General features: G+C 40.5%; 1 protein-coding gene across 2 annotated transcripts in view; it reads left to right on the plus strand.

Annotated features, from left to right (window-relative positions):
- Positions 1-18254, plus strand: part of bre (brain and reproductive organ-expressed (TNFRSF1A modulator)) — a 112252-nt gene extending 93998 nt beyond the window's left edge. For both annotated transcript variants that reach the window (XM_015384855.1, XM_015384854.1), the window contains 5 exons: positions 11906-12005; positions 16301-16371; positions 16449-16531; positions 17472-17625; positions 17693-18254. In XM_015384855.1, the coding sequence (XP_015240341.1) occupies positions 11906-12005; positions 16301-16371; positions 16449-16531; positions 17472-17625; positions 17693-17756 (472 nt within the window). In that variant the 3' untranslated portion in view covers positions 17757-18254. The remainder of the gene's footprint in view (positions 1-11905; positions 12006-16300; positions 16372-16448; positions 16532-17471; positions 17626-17692) is intronic.
- Positions 18255-20058: the final 1804 nt, after the last annotated feature.

Genomic DNA, 20058 nt, shown 5'->3' on the forward strand with positions numbered 1-20058 from the left:
TTATTATTATTATTAATCGATTTAACCCTAATAGCCACAGACCTCAATGGGATTTAGATTTTCTGTGATAGACCAACACAAGGTAGCATCTGGTTTTAAAAACTCTGTGGTGCTCTTATACTCAGCGCTGTCCAAGCATGGTCCTACCAGCTCCTGGAGACTGAAGGTTTTGGGGGGGGCAACAGGAACTGCCTGTCTCCTGGAATCTCCTCCATGCTCTGATTGTGCTGGGAGACGCAGCGAACCTTCTGGCAATGGCACGTATTGATGCTCCATCCTGGAGGAGGTGGACTGCCTGTGCAAACTCTGTAGGGTCCAGGTAGCGCCTCATGCTAACAGTAGTGACAGTGACCCTAGCCAAATGCTAAACTGGTGAAACAGAGTCAGAAAAGATGAGGAGGGGAAAAAATGTCAGCGGCCTCCACCTGTAAAACCATTCCTGTTCTGATGGTCGTCTGGTTGTTGCTCCTCTAGTTCACCTGTTGTTCATTTCATTAACACCAAAGCAGCTGAAACTGATTAACACCCCCCTCTGCTACTGACCTGACCAAATCAATATCCCACAACTTTAATCAACTTCATGCTTTACTCTGATTACAACCTGTTCCTTTAATCTTTTTGAGTAGTATATATTTCACACACGACTTCTTCATATTATTTCACCAAGTGTATATTTCTGCAAAAAGAAACACATAACTACTAGATGTCTCCTGTTTAATCCTAAGAAGTCAAAGATGGAATAAATATGAGGCCTCTGTGACATCAGAGTACAAAGGTGACTTTGATAAGATGACATCATGCTGTGTTTCACAGTTCTGGCTTTTCCAGGAATCCCTCATTTTAGGCGGACATGTTTTGACTAGCTTGGAAGTGCCGGATTGTGCAACTATAAATAAGATCAGATATCTTAGTGGAAATACGGCTGCATTTCTTCTGGATTCAATGAAATTTGGACCCATGCACATTTTTTCCATAGGGAGGGATAGGGGCTAGGTCTGTTGCAAGTATTGGTACATTTAAGATTGTAGGCAAATGACTAATCATGATGGAAAATGATTTCAGCACACAAAAGTATGAAAACCTCCCAAATTTCTGTGCTAACGTCTGATGAGGTAAGCAGAGAGGAACCTTCACATTAAACCTTTAGATAATTGGATCGTGTTGAGCCTGGGCAGTTTTCTATTTTTTAAAGCCTGATGGCGATATCTAATATTTATCTCTATATGTGATTCTGATTATGAACTAATTATAAAACAGCAGCTCTGAATGAAGCGTATCCCAACCGTCACACAGGCTTATTACATAAAAAAAGTCTGTAGAAGAAATGTCTGAAAAACAACATGAAACTATAATTGTATTGTAACTCAAATAAATGCTATTTGATCTGTGAATGCTATTTGATCTTGAGAATGGCTTAGTCTCCGGTTAAACCCAGGTTTAAAGCCTTGCTGGGCAGCCTAAAGCCCACTGCCAACATTAAGACAGAAAAAAGAAAGAAAAGAACAAACCATCAGTTCAGGGGTTTGAGAAAATATGGGAATCAGGAAATTATCTATAAACCAAACTGAACGATTGTTGTTCTCTACTTAAAAAAACACTTTAGATTTTAACATGGAATCATTTTCTTTTATTTATTTATTTTTTGTTGTTTAAAAATTCAATTCAATCATGGATGCATAAAATACTAATTTTATGTAAGCATTAAATGCTGTTTAAAGTAACAGGTGATAATTCAAAATGTCTCCGGACCTTTACTGGTTGATGATTTTCTTTATTCATTGTTTTTTATTGGTTAACTCTGCTCTAGATCTTAAAAGGAACTTTATTATTGAATTGTGTCTAAAAAATAAAACCAGTCGATATTTGCCGCCTCTGGTTCAGACATACGACTTATACTTTATATACTTATACACACATGTACTGTATGTGGATATCCAGCTGCAGACCCACAGCTGGAGTCACCAGCAGGCATGTTAACAACGACCAGAGTCTTTATGGTTGGATGAAAATACCAGGAATGAAATAGTATTTGGAACAAGCAGGGCGGTTTGAGCTGAAATAATCACAGCAAACAGAAACATGACGTTAATCATCCTGTAACAAAGAAAACAAGTTTGACTTTTTAAAGTTAATTACTGATAAATGAGGTTCTAGTTGTATAAATCTGATGGCCATGAGAGTTGAACTCTTGTTTGAAGCTGTTTATTAAGCATCATGTATGAAAACATAATTAAATTAAGTAAATAACGTTTAAAAAATGTTATTTAAGGTGAAACGTTTATGTCAGTTTAGTTTTATTGATTCAAAGATTATGAAAAGACTAAATGATTCATTCATATTTAGAAATATTTCATCATTTTCTCCCTTTAATGATGAATAAATGTTTTCTGGTCTTTATTTTTTACGCCGTCACTCAGTTTTGAAGTTTTGAACTTGTGTGTCGCCGGTCGTATGTCTCTCCACCCCCATCTTTGCCCCTCATGTTTTCCACATGCGTTGCTGCTCGTCTTCCTCTCTGCTTCCATCCTTCTCTCCGTCTTTCCTCTGCTGATCCCTCTGGCTGATCCTCAAAGGGAAACTGAGGGAGTGAGTGGGACTTAAAAGAGAGGAAAGCGCCGCGCTCTCACCAGCAAGGTCGTCCCTCGCTCAAATAAAACGCATCATGGAGAAAAAAACAGCATTCATTTTCTCTTCCCTTCCACCTCTCTACTTCTTTCCTTCCATCCCTCCTGCTTTGTTTGATATCTCACTTTTGCCGTCTTTCAGCGGTGGCTTGGATCTCAGCGCTCTGAACGCTCACTAGTAAGCCCCCTGAGCTACAGCCTGATACCTCCATTTCCATTCCCTCTTCTTCTCTCCCCCCCCCATTCTCTCTGCTTTTTCCCTCCACGCATCGTCACTCTGTTTTCAGCCCTTCAGAGCGACAAGGGGAAAGGAAAAAAACAACATGTTGAAGTACCCCAACAAACACCCACGTCTTTCATCGATTAAGTCGAGCGTATGAGACACAGCTTTCCGATTTGTTTGCTTCTTTTCTGTGGAAATCATTTATCGTGTTAAACCTTCCACTCTGCTGGGTTCACTCTGCTGCACCTGTTTAACATTCAGTGTTCGTTGGTTATGTAATATTTTACGGGACGTCTGGAATAAAATGTCCTGTGAAGCCGATAGTGTTACACTCATTTAAAGTAGCTGTTAGATTTATGTAGACATTTAGAAAGCATAAATAACTGAAGCTTTGGGTGGATTTGTTGCCTGTTATTCAACAGCTGCATCGTTAGCAGTCTAATGTGAACAGAGACAATGCAGCCAGTTCACCAGCCTCACTATTAGTGCCTAGAAGGAGCTGCAGGCCTAAAGCAGCAACGGTCTCCTCTTCTGGTCCCACAAAGGGGCCAACCAGCAGATATGTTGGGAAACATGTACCAATCATCATAATGCAGACATCAGAGTGGAGTTGAAGCGAGGGAGATCTGCCTCCTCCTCCAACCTGCTTCACCCGCCTTTAATGGCGGACTGCAGAACAGCGCAATGGATGATGGACAGCTGGCTGAATAAAATGAATCTGTGGGAAAAGAAAACGTTGAGACAAAACATGAGGTTTGCTGTGATTGGCTGGAATTCACATTTTGATCAATCAAATGTTCTATATTAACGGTAAAGTGGAGGATGTTGTTTTTCTGGGTGGATCATGAAAATAAGTGGTCCTCCTAACTGTCAATCATTCTGGTGATATGTTTCTGTGAGGCCGTCCTACATGCCCCTCCCCATTTTCACAAACCGGTGGTCAGTCTGACATGGTGGAAAAATTACAAACCTTCTTTTGGAAAGTCAGCTTGGATGAGCGATGCACACAGCAACTTTCAAACAGAGCGTGCACGAGCGTTTGTGCACGAGCGTTTGTGCACGAGCGTTTGTGCACGAGCGTTTGTGCACGAGCGTTTGTGCACGAGCGTTTGTGCACGCTCTCACACACATTTCACTTAAAATAACTTAAATAAGTGAAATTTAACATTTCACTTATTTACTAGGTTTTGTATTTGCAGTTTTTCCTCCACTATAACTTTAATAAGCCTAGTTAACTATAATATTTAGGTTTATAAACCAATTTTAACTGCCAGTATCAGCATTAATGCCTCTAAGTTTATGTTGGACCAAAAAAAATAATTTCCTTTTACTCAGTTTTTCATGAATTTCTTCTAGAAGCACTTTGGTAATTTTTCTGAATATATTCGGGCAAGTTGGCGTTTCTCATTATTACATTGACATAAATTTTTGTCATCAAATATCCATTTTTATTTTATGTTTCAAAGGTAATAAGGTCTAATCCTGGATTCCACTAAAAATATTGGCTTGAAATTTAGATTTTTAAAGTATTCCACCAAGTGCCCTATATTAACCCTTAATAGGGCCAGTTAGCGTTTTTGATCACTTGCATCCCCCCTTACAAATACAGCACCCCCCCCCCAGTGAGGTCTAGAAGCACCAGATCTATAACCAGCCATTCAGCATAGATCCTGCTACATGGCTCTACATCTGATGTTGTTATTAGACCAGTTACCTTTCTGGGGTTAAAAAAACGAGGAAATTCAGACATAAAGTCGCCCTCTTGGTAAAATCTCCCTAATGCTCTCATGTTGTGTCTGTGTGAAGGAAGGTTCCCTGTTACCTGCAGCAATGAAGCTGCTCATTAACTCGCCTCATTGAAGCTGCACCTGTGCTAACTGAAGATCAGACCCAGTAATCCGTTGGTTTACCTGCAGCTTCATTCACAATCTCAGCCGTTATTTTTTGCATCTGCAAAGACGTTAATTTCTGGCTAATTTTTAGGCATTTCATAGCTGGACCCGACCATCTCTCAATTCTTTTTTTTTTCTCTATGCTCTCATCTCATTTACCTGATTTTCCCAAGCCTGTGAGACAAGCTGGATACATCTCTCCTTTCCCCAGAGAAACCTGCAGCGTGGCATAAAGGAATGGAGTGGGCACCATCTCTGCCCCCAAACCAGATTTAGGAGCCCAGAAAAATCAACACAGACAGTTTTAGGCTGCAGTGCACTAATGTTTGTGCGTCTGCGTTTGCCTGTAGGTGCCTCTGCCTGTGTGCACACATGCTTTACCCTGAATGTGTGCGTGCCGGCTGTGGGGGTGCATGTGTCCCCTCTCCAGGGTCTGCAGAGGTGTGTTATGGACTTTGAAAGTCTGCATTTCAATCAGATCTTTCTTCTTTTTTTTTTTCAAGGTTTTTTTTAAACATCTTGTCACAGTCAGAAATTGTGTGTTTTATAAAATAAATTTCCACCAGCTCTGCAGACACTCGACAGTCTGAGATGTCAGAGCAGACGGTTCACTGCTTCCTTCTTCTCTCCTTGAAAATTCCTGCTTTGCATGTTTCTGTGAAATCATGTGAAGGAAACTTCCTGATGCTGCTTTGTCATTAAAAGCAGCGTTTCTTGGCCACGCAGCCCTTCTTTAGTCCTAAAGAAGATAAATAAGATAAAATGATTTTTTTGCGATCATTGCCCGGCGGGCAAATGCAATGAAATTTGGACTCTCCCAACAATAAAACTAGTTGCCCCAGGCGATGGTTAACATGGAGCCCTGAATGTGATTTTATCATAATGGTTGATATATGGAAAATGTACATTATTTCATTACTGTCGGAGGAAAGGGCACCAGGATGTGTTGCCAAAGGCCAAAGGTTCTCAGAGGAACCACACGGTGCTGCTTTATGCAGACGGCATACATCCAGACTTATGCCTCCCAGGCCTTTTGGAAATGATGAAGGGAATGAAAATGGAAATATGCAGCTTTGGAAGCTGCGTTTGAATTCCCAAACAGTTCCTCCTGGCCTCATCTTTCACTTTCATCATGAATCACGGCTGCCCTCCTTCCATTGGCGCCTTTATCTTTTCCCACGCTGCTATACACACTCCTGCTTTTCTCCCTCACACACGCACACAAACAAACAAACCGAGCTTCGTCACCATTCACCTGAGTCACAGAGGATAATCTCTCCGTTTGATGAAGTCACAGGCAGCCCCATCACTGTACAGCATGGGACGCTGTGTGTTTACATGTACACAGTCTAATGTAAATATGTCATGCGGTGGGTTGGATGGCTCAGAGGGTTCGACTCAGGCAGCATGTCTGCACCGTGACTCCAGCATGTGTGGGTAGTGCTGAGAGTGGTGTCACCAGTGGAGACACTTCAGGGTGCCTCTTGGGAGATTTAAACACCATTATGTCTTGATTGTGAGTCCACCCACAGGAAGCTTGGTTTAAAGCTTTCACTGAGGGAAGAAGCAGAGTGCTTTCTCAGAACCAGAATACATGGATGTTTAGAGAAACTGCACCGAGGATAATCCGTCTCTGACCTAATATAGTACAATCATTGTTTAACGATGGCTTTCCTACCTTCACTAACCAAACTTTGCTGTGATCTTGTCAGTAGCTTGCAGAGGTTAGTTTATCCACATCTCTCGCTAAGGTCATGATCCCTACATTCAGATATTGGTCATTTCAACACATTGGGCCTCAAGCAACAATATTTTTGTATTCTTGTTGTAAATTGCAATACCTACCGTTTCTTTGAACGCACCTCGTCAGATTCAACAAACGTTCTGAACTTCAGTAAAGGATCTTTGTAAACTTGATGCAGTCCACCAGTGTCTAAGAGGACACACATTTCAGAGAAATGAAAAGCTGCATAATTACCAGCAAAAAATGCCATATAAGGGGACGTTAGTGGGAGGGCTGTAACTAGTGATGAGCCGATGCCATTTTTGTGCTCTGAGAAGGTTGCAGGTTTCCCCGTTTGATCCTCACAGCCTGTTCTCTGGATTTCTAAGCAAAACCCTTAAAAACCCTAACCCTAACCCTTAAAACTGCTCCCCCGGCGCCGCACAGTGGCAGCCCACTGCTCCCCGTGGCAGCCCACTGCTCCCCGGGCGCCGCACGGTGGTAGCCCACTGCTCCCCAGGGGGATGGGTTAGATGTAGAGAAGTAATTTCCCTCTGGGATTATTAGAGTATATATATATATATATATATATATATATATATATATATGTGATTCGCAGACTTTAACCCAACCATCTTCGCCTCGTGTGAAAAAGTGATGATGCTCTAAAGCTTGGCTCACCCTTACCTTGCCATGAGTCTTTCATTGCTCTGTCGCCCACATTTTAGCTCCTCCCACCATGTGACGCGTGTTTGAGATAGAAACCCCTCTTTTAGGTCACAGCATCTGACTTGGATTCTGGTCAGGACTTTGACTAGGCCAGTCTAAAATCTTAATTCTGTTTATCTGTGTTTTAGATCGTAGCTCTGCTGCGGAACCCACGTTTTGTTTTCAACATTAGTTCATGAACAGATGGGAAGATGTTCTGTTTCTGGGTATTTTAGTAGGCAGCAGAATTCATTCCATTCATCACAGCCAAATATCCCCGGACCATAACATTACCACCGCCATCTTTAATTGTTTATATAATGCTGTTTTCACCGTGTTTGTTTTACGGCACATTAAATGGGACACACCTTCCTAAAAGTTAATCTTTTGTTTCATCAATCTACAGAAGATATTCACCAAAGTCTTGGTGATTGCCAAGAGTTGTTTTGCAAAATCACATAATAATAATATTAATATTAATAATAATAATTCTAGGCAGCAGTCTTTCATCTCCAGTTTCTCTTGTCTCTTTGTGACAGAGGCAGGGAATCTGACATCAACTGAGGCAAGTAAGGCTAGCAGCTTTAGTTGTAGAGTCCTTTGTGACGTCTTGGATGAGTCGTTGGGATTCCTCGATTTTATTTAGCTAGCCTCTCCTGGGAAGCATTAGCACTTTTCTCCATTCATGGAAAGTGGATCTCATTCTGGTTTCCTTTAATTCAGTTTATTTCTATAGTGCCAATTCACAACACGTCATTTCAAGACACTTTACAGAAACAACTTACCCAGATCATCCAGTCAGATTGGTTCAAAGTTTTCTATCTAAGGAAAACCAGCTGATTGCATCGACTCATTGACTCTTCAGCAATCCCTCACACTAAGCATGCTTCTAGAGACAATGGAGCATAACCAGGGTCAGTGTCGGCGGCCATTTGTCAGACCTCGAGTCCCAAAGCTTTAGAAATTTATTTAAACTGATGATGAGGACAGATTTTACTTTATTTGTCATTTGTTCATGAATCTTTGGATTTAGGTGTAATGTCTTTTAGGATAATGTCTAATGACGTTCTGGCATCCTTTGCTTTGTGGAGGGATCTGTTCAGGTGATAAAAGGTGTGACAGTAATCAGGTGAATTACATCTTAGCATACAGGCCATCTAGGTTTGTTTTCTTTCTATGATAATAAATCATTTAGGAAGCACTTTTTGTATTTACTTGTGTTAGGGTTAGGTTTATTTAAACATTTTGATGTTCTGATGTAAAGTGTGACAAAATAATAAAAAATCAGGAAAAGTACAAACCCTTTTTCACACAACTGTAGGCCATTTAAATGCTTATTGTGAGGAAGAGTTTGAAAAGTTTTGCTTTAAAGGTTTAAATGGGTGTTTTTTTGCCAGTACAACTATCCTATAATCTTCCAACACCTGGACTCGTTTCCGTGTCCCACATTCAACAAATCAGTGTTTCCGTAGAGACAGAATGAGACATGGCGTGGCGTGAGGAACTGATGAATCCAGTCTGTCCCGCCAAGCGCTTCCTAACCTAAAAAGGCCTAGGTATGCCTGCATGAGTAACGGCCGTGTACTGCTGCTGCTGGATGCAGTAGAAATGGTGTAAATACTCTGGGAGGACAGGAAGTAGTTCCATGTAGAGAGACCTTTGCTGTCAAAGTAACGCTGATTGGTTAGAAATAAACAGGACTGATGTTTCTGGCTAAGAACTGAGCTCCACTCTGATCCTCCAGTCTCTTCTCCATGTAGAATAGCTTCATTTGCACAAATTAAATTGGTGATAGAAAATTATAGGACAAAAACAAAGTTAAAATGTTTGATTACACAAGAAAATGAAAAAAGATGACTGTAAATGTAGATGTATTTCCTTTACCAAAGTATTACGATATTTAACTAAATTATTTCTTTAAAACAAACCTGAGACACGATGTTTAAGACATTAAAACAGATGAACTTGATCCATTTTAGCAGCTTTATTAAAACCCTTCATCCTGTAAAGGTCCATTTTTAACAGGAGCTGCACATGGCACTTTTAAAATAAAGGAAACAGATTTCCCTGTAAAGTTCTTTTCATTTGGATTATCTGTTGACCATGCAGCCGGTCTTTCCGTAACACGCCGTCGCCTTTAATCCACTACGTTTCTCAGCTTTGTCTCCTGTTTCTAAAAACCCGGACACCAAATACTAAAACAGTAAGTGATGCAAAATGAGCAGGAACACTGTTAAAGTCTGATTTGTTTTCGGTTTTAACGAACAGGCTAGACTCGTCTGAAGTAGGGTTGGGCTCTGCATGGTTTATCGATCAGGTTTTTTCCTCCGTCAGATTTAATGGTGCTAAATATGAGGGGTCTGATTGATAAAATAAAACAATCTACACAGAAGATTAGGATAGTCGGAGAAGCTGAGGTTAAACTTAATCTCCTCATCTTCCTCCCTTAACATACTTCCCAATGCTAAAGCCATGAAATGCATTATGCATCACATTTGATCCGATGGTTTCTAACGACACAAATGAATGACGAGCGCAGAGCCAACTATTCTGTGGCTCTGTCCGCATTTCCATCTGAATGATGTGCAGCTATTCTTAGATCTGTGGGAGGATAGATGGGCATCATTTAGGTTTTCATTTTCAAAAGCTTTTCTCCTCGCGGCTCGGAGCTATTTTCAATCGACCGTTTGTTAGTGCGCAGGCTAATGCTAATTATGTGCACAAAGCCTACTGTAAATGGTGGCTTTGGAGTTCTTGAAAAAAGGATTTCGACAATGAAAACGTCTTTATGACATGCCCTGCTTTCCTCTGAATACAGGCTCTTCTTTTCCAGCTGAGCACCAGTAGACATTGCTAATAACTTCAAACTGAAATTCAAACTTGGTTGATTATTTTCTAACTAGCAGAACTTTGTTTAAAGGTTTACTTTTGTCCTGATTCAACCTGTTGGGCTTATTTTATTTCTGTTGGATTTGTTTGACTTAAGTTAAGTTTTTTCCACAGAAAGAGTCGTTTGGTCTCATGACAGCAAGGTGGAGCATTTGGGAGGAGCTACTCCCACTGCTTTTCTTTGGAATAGTCTTGTGCAATTGTTTTTCTTGTAATTGTCATACACTGTGAGTAGATGTGTAAAATATTTCGGACATGATGGGAAGGGTTTCCTGACCATGTTCAGCTGCTGTATTACGTTATCTGGCTCTTGCAACCTGTTTTTTGTAGCTTTAATGTGCTTTTGCAACATTCATTGTCCTTAAATGTGCTTCTATTTTATTCCTTTTTATTAACTTGGTGGTTAATCAAAGATAAACTCTAAATTCCTTCTAAGTTTGTCTGGTTTTGGCCTGTTTTAAAAGGCAGAGACATTGGACATATAAATGCCAGAGTTTTTGCCGTTGGATGAAATTATTCATCATTTTTTTTTACTCTCTCACCTTTGAATTGTTTTATTTTTTTAGTTGCTAAAACATCATCAGTTTGTAAAAAGCAGATATTTTATTTAACAGAACAGCTTCTACATAAAAAGAGATTTGGTGAGAACATTTTATTAAACAAGCTAAATGTTTAAAACGTTTTATTAGCCTTCTAAAGCATAATAATATTCTTTATCTGTTATACTTTGCCATATTTTATTCTGCTGTTGATCAACAGTTTTTTTTTATTTATTTAAATTTGGTTGATTTATTTTTTTTTTTTTAAAGGACCCATGAACAGAAAGTAGGAATCTTTGGCTTTTAAAGCTGCTTTAATGATCCAGAATACAATTAATCTCCTTATAAAAAATGGATAAAATGCAAAAAGAGCAGAAATCAAACTTGTAATGTCTCCTCTATCGCTGCGGTTCTTCTGCTTTGGTTCATTTTTCTGTCTAGAAATAATTTCCAGGTTATGATAAATATGAAAAACAACATAGTATGAAAATTGTTGCTTTATTCAACGCTTCAGTATCTAAATAGTCCGACCATTACTCTGTCCAGTAGATTATTGGTTTGCATTTATTTCTTCTTATTCGTTGGTTAAAGTCGTTAAACAATAAAGTTCTGCTACAGTATTTGACCAAAGGAAACCATATTCTAAGGAAAAACCTTTTTGTTGTATTTCTAAACAGACTCTTTATTTGCAACTGATAAAACTTATTCTAATCAGTTTGTGACTTCCCTGATGTTATGAAGTCTGACATAAAAACAGCAAACTGTGAAAGAACCCCCCCCCCCCCTCTATCTGCCTTTAAATGAGCATTTAAAGCATTAAAGCAGCTTCCTGAGACCTTCAAGCAGTCCTCCGGGTATTCCCTCAGTTTCTGCCCCAGTCAGAAATGAAGAGGGGAGTCGCTTCGGCGACGGCTTAGTCACCAGGGAGCCACAGCAGCAGATTTCCTGATTAAATAAGCATGCGCTAATCACTAATGGAGCTGTGCTCCAGGATTAAATCAGATGGATGTCACAATAATAACTGAAAGAGAATGAAGGCAGCGCCACAGGCTCCACTTGCTCTTTTTTAAAATTGTAATTCCTCAGTTTCAGGTAGATTGCTGCAAATGTTAACATGCTTGTTTTTTTGGATTTGTTTAGCTGTAAACGCTCAGTCCTATAAAGTCAGGCAGACTCACGCACGGCCTGGATTTGCTCCTGGAGCCACGAATGCATCTAAAAATAGACTCAGCATTATACATGATATTTAACATAAAGTACAAATGAGAAGCACTGCTAACTGTTGCTTCTTTTTTCTCCTTCCTCAGCGCTCTGGGAGGCTCCTCCGCTCTCCACATCCCAGCCTTCCCCAGCGGAGGATGCCTAATCGATTACGTCCCTCAAGTGTGTCAGTTACTCACCAACAAGGTAAAAGCTGCTGCTGTTCTTTGGATGAGCACAGGGACCCTTTCTGTCACTGCTTCCATTTATTTACATCAGTTATTGTACATGTGGTGCAACGCCTGACTAAAGGTGTGCATCTGTGTGTTCGTGCACGTGTGTCGGCCCAATGCAGCGTGGGCGTTCTGGCCAGCCTCCATAGGCTGTCTGAGTGCTCTTTGGCCTCCGCAGGTTGACAGGCAGATATGCAGCGTGAACGCGGTGTAATGCCATTTCCTTCAAGGCAGAATGCCCATCCTCCTCCTCGCCGCTCACACACAGATTCTCCATCTCTTCCTGTTCAAATTACAGCCTGACCAACAGGAGAAAGAAGATGCATCTGGCTTTGCTTTTAACAAAAAGAAAGAAAAAAAGACTAATTCTGTTCAGGATGTCTTTTTTTTTTTTAAAGAAAAAGCACGAAATGTTCAGTGCAAAACACCTCGAGATCATTACTGCTTGGTTTCAGATCCGCTGTCTTGAAGTGGTTTAGCCGGATCACGATGAACCTCCAAATGATCTATCCTGCAGAGCCCAGCCTCCTCCTCAGACCACTAAAACTTTACAACATTCAACCAAAGCAGGGAAACGTAGAAACAAAGCTGTAACCTGTCATCTAACTGGAATAAATTACAGAAGGGAAATAAACACGCTGCTTTCTTAAGAGGGAAGCTAAACATGTTGAGGGATTTTCTGAAAGCAGGTTTTTCTCTTTTGTTTCATCTCAAGCAGAAATATTTACACATCATCTATCCGAGCCGTCATGCGTTACATTTCCCCTTCGATCATCGTCACCTCGATATGTTCCACCTCTAAACGGACAGACGTAGACTCAGCTGCTTTTGTATCAAATCTAACAATATTAAGAATATGTCTGTTATAATATAAGTTACTAAACAACGTAGAAACTAAATAAAACCTACACTCAACTAACATAATATAATTACACATTTTAACTGTAAAAACTGGCGTAAAGAAAACCAACAAAAGGCTTCAAAAGTCAAGATATCAACATATTTGAGGACTAAAAGTTTTCATCTCTGTTAAAATTGTTCATATTTCAGCTTAAATAAGAAATATCCTAAAGAAAGAAAATCATTTTCATACTTTTTCACACAAAAAAAAATAAAGTACTAATTAGGTCAAAGTTTTCTCCAGGTTGAATATTTCTAATTGGGCCATTGAGGGAATCCATAGGAGATTTTTATTTTACATTTTTAAATAAATCAACTAGTTGTAAAAATCTTCATAACTATGTTGAGTAAATGTCTAGTTTGACCAACTGTCATGTCTGCCTCCTGGTTAATGGCGCCGGTGCAACATATGGATGCCAGGATATTTAATGCATTATGTAAACAAAGAGCATCAAGCATTGCTGAGAACATCGTGACTCATTAGTGATTAATCGCTTCCTAAAACCAATCATCCTGTCAGAGAAGAACCTTCATTAGAATATTCCCTTAAAGGTGGAATATGATGCCGTTAAACAGACCGTTCAGGCTTAGCTGTTAAATCCGTCTGAAACTAACCGTCTGCAGCTGAGTGGAGACATTTTAGATCTGCTTTATAAATGAAAACCTTTAACAGAGACTTAGATGTTCGGTTATAGAGTTTAGAACAATTTAAATAGAAGTCAGATTAGGACTCATAGAAACTCATAGAAACATTTGTTTCTGATTGTTGAATCTTCCTCGTTGTGCTAAAGTTGTTTTTGGTTTTTAGTAAACCTTTAGGACAAACTGATATTTTAAGCAGTTTTCCTGCAACAAAGTAACATTTATGAGTTTTTCTATAAACGACACTCTACAGAAACCATCTTACTGAAAGTGACGTTAGAGATGCGGTGAGGAGCTCGGTCATCCGGTAGATGCTGGAAGTAGAGCCACTGCTCCTCCACATGGAGAGGCATCAGCTGAGGAGGCTCTGGTTTTTCTATGGGACGCCCTGGGAGCGCCCTGCGTCGGTCTGGGAGCGCCCTGCGTCGGTCTGGGAGCGCCCTGCGTCGGTCTGGGAGCGCCCTGCGTCGGTCTGGGAGCGCCCTGCGTCGGTCTGGGAGTCTCTGCAGGCATCTGATCTGATCCCCCATAAGCAGAAGATGACGAGCGTAGTTCTTCCTTTTTTCTCCCTTTCTTCTTTCCTTTGTCTTTTCCTTCTTATTTCCTTTCCTTCACTCTGTCCTTCCATAACTCAATCATTTCTCCTTCCTTCTTGTTTCCTTCTTGTTTCTCCATCCTTTCTTCTTCACCTGCACATTTCCTTCCCTTCTTCTCATTTCTCTCTATCTTGCTTCCCTTTTCTCTTGTTTACCTTCCTGCTTCCTGACCTTTCTGTCTTTTTTTGTGCCCCCCCCCATCTTGCCCTGATTCCCATCCTTTTCTCCTTCCTTCCTTTTTATTCCTCCATGCTGTTTGTGCAGGTTTGTTATTTCAAAGCATCTGATAGGAAAACCTGCACTAGATTTCTAGTAAATGTTTGGAAAATCGACAAAGTCGATTCAGAAGTCTTCTGAATTCTGGGAAAGTGTAAATGGAAAAAGTTTGAAGAACCGGATTAGATGCTAGCTCTGCAGTTATTCTATCAGTATCGTCTCTGTTTTTCAGCCCATCTAATGATCAGACGTCCAAACAGCATTAATCTCTATAAAAAGAGGAAAAACAGAGTTGTCTCCTCTCTGATGTGAGGGTCAGAGGTCAGTGTGAATGGAACTGCAGTAAAAACGACCTGCTTTATTGCATCATCCTCCCTGCAGCCATTAGCAAACAGTAACTGGAAGCTGAGGCGAGCAGCCATGGGCGCGGGCAGGTCCAAATACCTGCACAGCAACCTCACCTTGGTTGCATCACCCACGGCTGCAGGCGGCCAATGGGAGGTGGAGGCACAATGACAGCAGCGGGGGTGTGCAGGAAGCCCATTTTCAGACTGCATGAAAGTTCAGTGATCCACAGTTCCTTAAAAACACAGCAACATGTTTGTAGTGTAATGAATATGTGGCCTTGCAGCTGTTTTCAGAAAGCAGCCGCCTCCACCGTCACCATCACAACTGAACGGAAGCTGGAGACACAATGAGTGTTTGAGTTCTTCTAGAGACGCCACCAATCAATGGAGCACAGCTCCGTGTGTGTGTGTGTGTGTGTGTCATATATTACTACTATTACAAAACACTATCAGTCATACATGAAGGTGAGTAATGTGCAGCTTACACTGCAGAAAATGATGAAACATCCTCCTGCTCTAAACACGCTGCATAAACCTCCATCAAACAGTCTTTATAGGTTCCTATGATTTCACTTAGAACTGGAAAGAGAAACTGGATACATGCATGGCTGCAGGTAGAAGTAATGTTAGGCTGTATTAATTATAGGCCACACACACACACACACACACACACACACACGACATTTTAAAGCCATATATGCTACTTTGTTCTTTTCTTAACGGACTCTTGCAGACTGATCCTGATTAACAATCCTAGATCTGCTGTGAAAAGTTTTCTAAAGTCTCTCTTGCTCTTATATTTGGACCTGATCCTAAACCGGCTCCTCAGCGCTAACCCTGACCTAACCCTGTGTTTGCACGTTCCTGCAGCAGGTGCATCACGCCCATCCTAAAGCACGTAGTGGGTAGGGCGAGTTCAGCCCTTAAAGTGCCCGTCTGCATCCATGCAGCCTCCCTATTCGGCAGCAGGTGTAACAGCGGCCTGATGGCGGAGGAAACGCCTACATTTCCTTCCACCGGTTTGCTGCATCTGCGTCACAATGACAGAAGTTAGAAAAAATACAAAAAGATCCATTCATCGCTAAACGCTGGGGTCCTCTTTGAAGTTATTATATTTAACGGCATAAATTCATTTTGAAGAAAGGGGCAAATGTTATGTTCAGCTGCGCCACAGAGCTACATCCATCCACATGAGGCGTCACTGTGTTGCCATAGGAACAGCTGCTTTCCCTTTCCATTGGAGGCCGTCCCATTCATACCCGCCTTACGTACAATCCAGGCACCTTCCACAGCTGACAGTGTGACCTTATTGCCAGTGACACTTAATGGTTAGTGGTTTGGGATTCAGCGTTAAAAAGCTGCAAAGCCATTTCAGGAGATTAGGCCACTTTAATGTCTCCATTTGGATCCAACTCTTAGCAATTGTTGCTTGTTTTATGGTTTTAAAAAGAATAAAAATGGTCAGAAACTCTTTTAAATGGACCATTTCTAAGGAATAATCAGATTTTTTTGAAAGGATACAGTTTGTTGTCCTGTTTCTGATCAAACCTTCCTTTCTTTTTGTCCAGGTTCAGTACGTCATACAAGGTTATCACAAGAGGAGGGAATACATCGCTGCATTTCTTAGCCACTTTGGAACGTAAGTCTGCTTTCAAATCATTATCAGTTCTCCATGATAAATATGAAACGGATTCAAAATGGCGCTGCGTGTTTCAGGGGGGTGGTGGAGTACGACGCAGAGGGATTCACCAAACTGACTCTCCTCCTCATGTGGAAAGACTTCTGCTTCCTGGTGCATGGTAGGGAAGTTACAAACATGGTGGAGGAGGTTTTTCCAGGTGGATCATCTAAATAAGTGGTCCTCCTAAATGTCAATCATTCTGCTCATATGTTTATTTCTACTGGTGAGTCTGACATGCTGGAAAAATTCCAAATCTTCTGTTGGAAAGTAAGCTTATAAGAGCGATGCAAACAACTTTTACTCTGCAAAAAAATAAAATATAAGTATTTTTTTCTTAAAATAAGTGAATTTCTTCTTGAATTGAGGAGGAAAGCGACAGTTTGGAACGAGATGATTTACATTTAATATTAGAAAAAAAACAATTGCATTGTCTTATTTCAAGAGTAAAATTACTCATTTCATTGGCAAACTGTCTTATTTACCTTCTCAAATGAATTGTAAATACACTTACTTTGTTTTTCCAGTGTAAACAGAGCGTGCACGAGGATAAATGGGCTTGTGCACGCTCTCGCACGCTCATTGTCTTGATGCCAGAAAGAGGCCAACAGATTTTACTTTCCCAGGTGGAGCAGTATGGCTATCGCCATGATGATGCCTTGATTTATGCTTATAAATACATTTATTATGATTCATGCAGGAAGTTAAACAGATTCTATGGACACTGCAGGGGAAATAGAACAGGAAAGGAAAAACAGAAAAAAGGAGAAAAGATGAAAGAAAGAGGAGATAAAATGGAGATAATGATAAAACATTTTCAGTCTCCTTCATCAGCTGCAGAGAGATGGAAAAAGAACAGAACAACCAACAGATATAAGAGATATAATAAAGTAACACCTTGATGCTGTCGCTGAGGTATAAGTAGTATTATTTAGTCTGATGTATAATTTTTTTCCTTTTAAGTGGAGAGGGCGGGGCTTTAAAAACTCCTCCTTTAACCTGAGGTTTAGTTTTTATTTTCTCTAACATTTATCTCCTTGTTTTTTCTCTGCAAATCGCAGTGGATCTTCCGCTGTACTTCCCCAGGGATCAACCCAGCCTAACCTTCCAGTCCGTGTACCACTTCACCAGCAGCGGTCAGCTCTACTCTCAGGTGCAGACGTCATACCCCTACAGCCCACGCTGGGACGGTAACGAGATGGCTAAAAGGGCAAAGTAGGTCAAACCTGCAGCGTAAAGAAAATACGGAAGAGCTCCTCTAAAACCTCTGTCTCTCTTTCAGAGCGTACTTCAAGAGCTTCATCCCTCAGTTCCAGGAGGGAGCCTTCGCCAACGGGAAACTGTAGCTCTGCTGACATTTGCTGGAGTGCGTCTGAGTGTTTGTGCTCTAGTGTCTCTGTCTGCACTTTGAATCTCACATTGTTCTCACCGAAGCTTCGGGGAGAAGCCGTTTTTCTGTAGAAATTGTTTTCTGTGGCATCATGAAGATTCGTCACAAGTGTTGACAGCTGAGTAAAAAGCGTTAAATCTTAAAACTTTTGCAGGAAATGAAGCTGACAGCTTGTATTGTACTTTTTCTTACAGTAAATACTGTTTTGTTTTGTGTGTGACGTCTAGAAACTCCACGCTCAGAGTTATTTGCTTTAGAAAGAGCTGAAAGAACAAGCTTTGTTTACTTGCTTTCATCACGTTCTCAGTTAGTGCTCAGCTGATGATGTTAGATATGTTTTCTATTCACTTAGCTGTTTATTCCTTAAATGGTCTCTTTCTGAAATGTTCATTATATTCATTTAGTAAAACAATGTTTCCTCTGATTGTTTTAGTGCATTGAATAAATCTGAGATTTAAAGAAATTATGGTTTAATTCTACATTAAGTTGGGGACATTTTTTTTTACATACATTAAATATTTAAAGAGGTCAAGAAATGATAAACAGAAAAAAAACACATGAGGCTTTATTAATAACTCAAACCTTAACAAACTTCACTATTTGGAAAATAAATATTCTTATTTTCAGGATGCTTTGACTAATATAAGTTTCACAGAACTTCATTTTTTCTGCTAACTTAACACCGAAAGCGGAAATGTTTCAGTCGTTCTACCGTGTCGTTCTACCGACTTCAATAACTGATGATTTTTCAATATCCTGTCGATCATTTACTGTTTGCTGATGTAGGAAATGTTGCCTGTAAGTCGGAGGCTGCAGGAAACTATTTTGGTCTGATCGTGTTTCCCAAGAGCTAACTATGCTAAACGGGCGTAAGACATTTAAGCCGCTTCCCTGCTGAACACTCAAAGCTAGCTTGACCCGCTAACGATCGTCTTTCTGCTATTTGTTCTATTTCATCGGCAAGCTGCATGGCCACCGTCCCCCGACACTGGGTGTCTGTTGACGGCATCACTCTGCGTGAGCGTTTACGATGTCGACAGCGGAACAGAAATCAGGGAAGTAAATAATGGAGAGCAGCATGGACGGGAGGCAGAGAGTCGTCAGTATTCATCATTATTTCGTTCTTATCTGTCCGAATCTCTTTTCAGTGCTGCACCGTTTTTATCGACTATGAACAGAGTTTTAGATCAGAAGCTGCTGCCGCGGCGTGCTGACGTCCGTACGATGCGTTCAATGGTGTCACGTAATTTAGCGGGTCAACCCGGGTCTGGTGTTCGCACAGAATGCCGATCAGAGCCGAGGGGATTTTAACGCGGGTCGCTTGCTGAGCTGTTTGACCCGGCTAGTCCGTGAGCTGTTTGCACTGCCACTAATAGCCAATTGTTCACCAGTTTAAACTGGTTTTTCATCCAGTGTGAAAGAGGTATAATAAAAATGTATTTAGACTCCCTGTAATAATCCAAACACACTGAAACACCCAGCGGGAAAACAGCTTCGTCGTTCTTTTAGAAGATCATATCTCAATTGGCAGTGTTCAATTTTACTAATAGTTTATTCCATCAAAAAGAAAAATACAGAAATTAGAGGCAGAAATAAACCAAAATGTAATCAAGAAATATTAACCCCCCCCCAGCTTAAGTTTTTTATAAAGTACTTTACAAATTCAGGGTGGAAAACAGTCCAGAGATATTTCTATATAAATATATTTTAAAGCAGGATTTTTTCATCAACTGTCTACTGTACTAAAACATTCCTAGTGTAATCTAATACAAGTAATCTAGAGATTACTTTTAATATGTTGGAAAAAGAAGTGACAATATTTAGATTCATAGTGATTCTCCAGACTCCTCAACTTAAAACTGCCTCATTTCATCAGTTTTTAGAAGAATTAGTAGATTTATATGAAAACGAAGTTCTCTAAGCACAGCCGGTATAATGTTCTGTGTAAGCATTCATTACGGCGCGGCTCATACTGGAGAGAAAATACGAAAAATTTAATTGAGCCTGTTTGTTGTGGGGAAGCTGGGAAATAGCTCGAGCGTTAAACCTGCAGTTAATGGGGAAAAAAACAAGCCTCAATAAGGTAAGAGTTATGAACACATTTAATTACTAAATAATGTTCCACATTAACGTCTCATTCAAGCACTTTTCCAAATAAAGCAGTTTGCTGCAGCAGACATCAAGGTTTTCTGAATGTGAAGAAAGGAGGGGGGGGTCTGTGTGTGTGTGTGTGTGTGTGTGTGTGTCATATATTACTA

The sequence above is a fragment of the Cyprinodon variegatus genome, unplaced genomic scaffold (assembly GCF_000732505.1).
Source record: "Cyprinodon variegatus isolate N-32 unplaced genomic scaffold, C_variegatus-1.0 Scaffold325, whole genome shotgun sequence".
In the NCBI taxonomy this organism is placed as follows: Eukaryota; Metazoa; Chordata; class Actinopteri; order Cyprinodontiformes; family Cyprinodontidae; genus Cyprinodon; species Cyprinodon variegatus.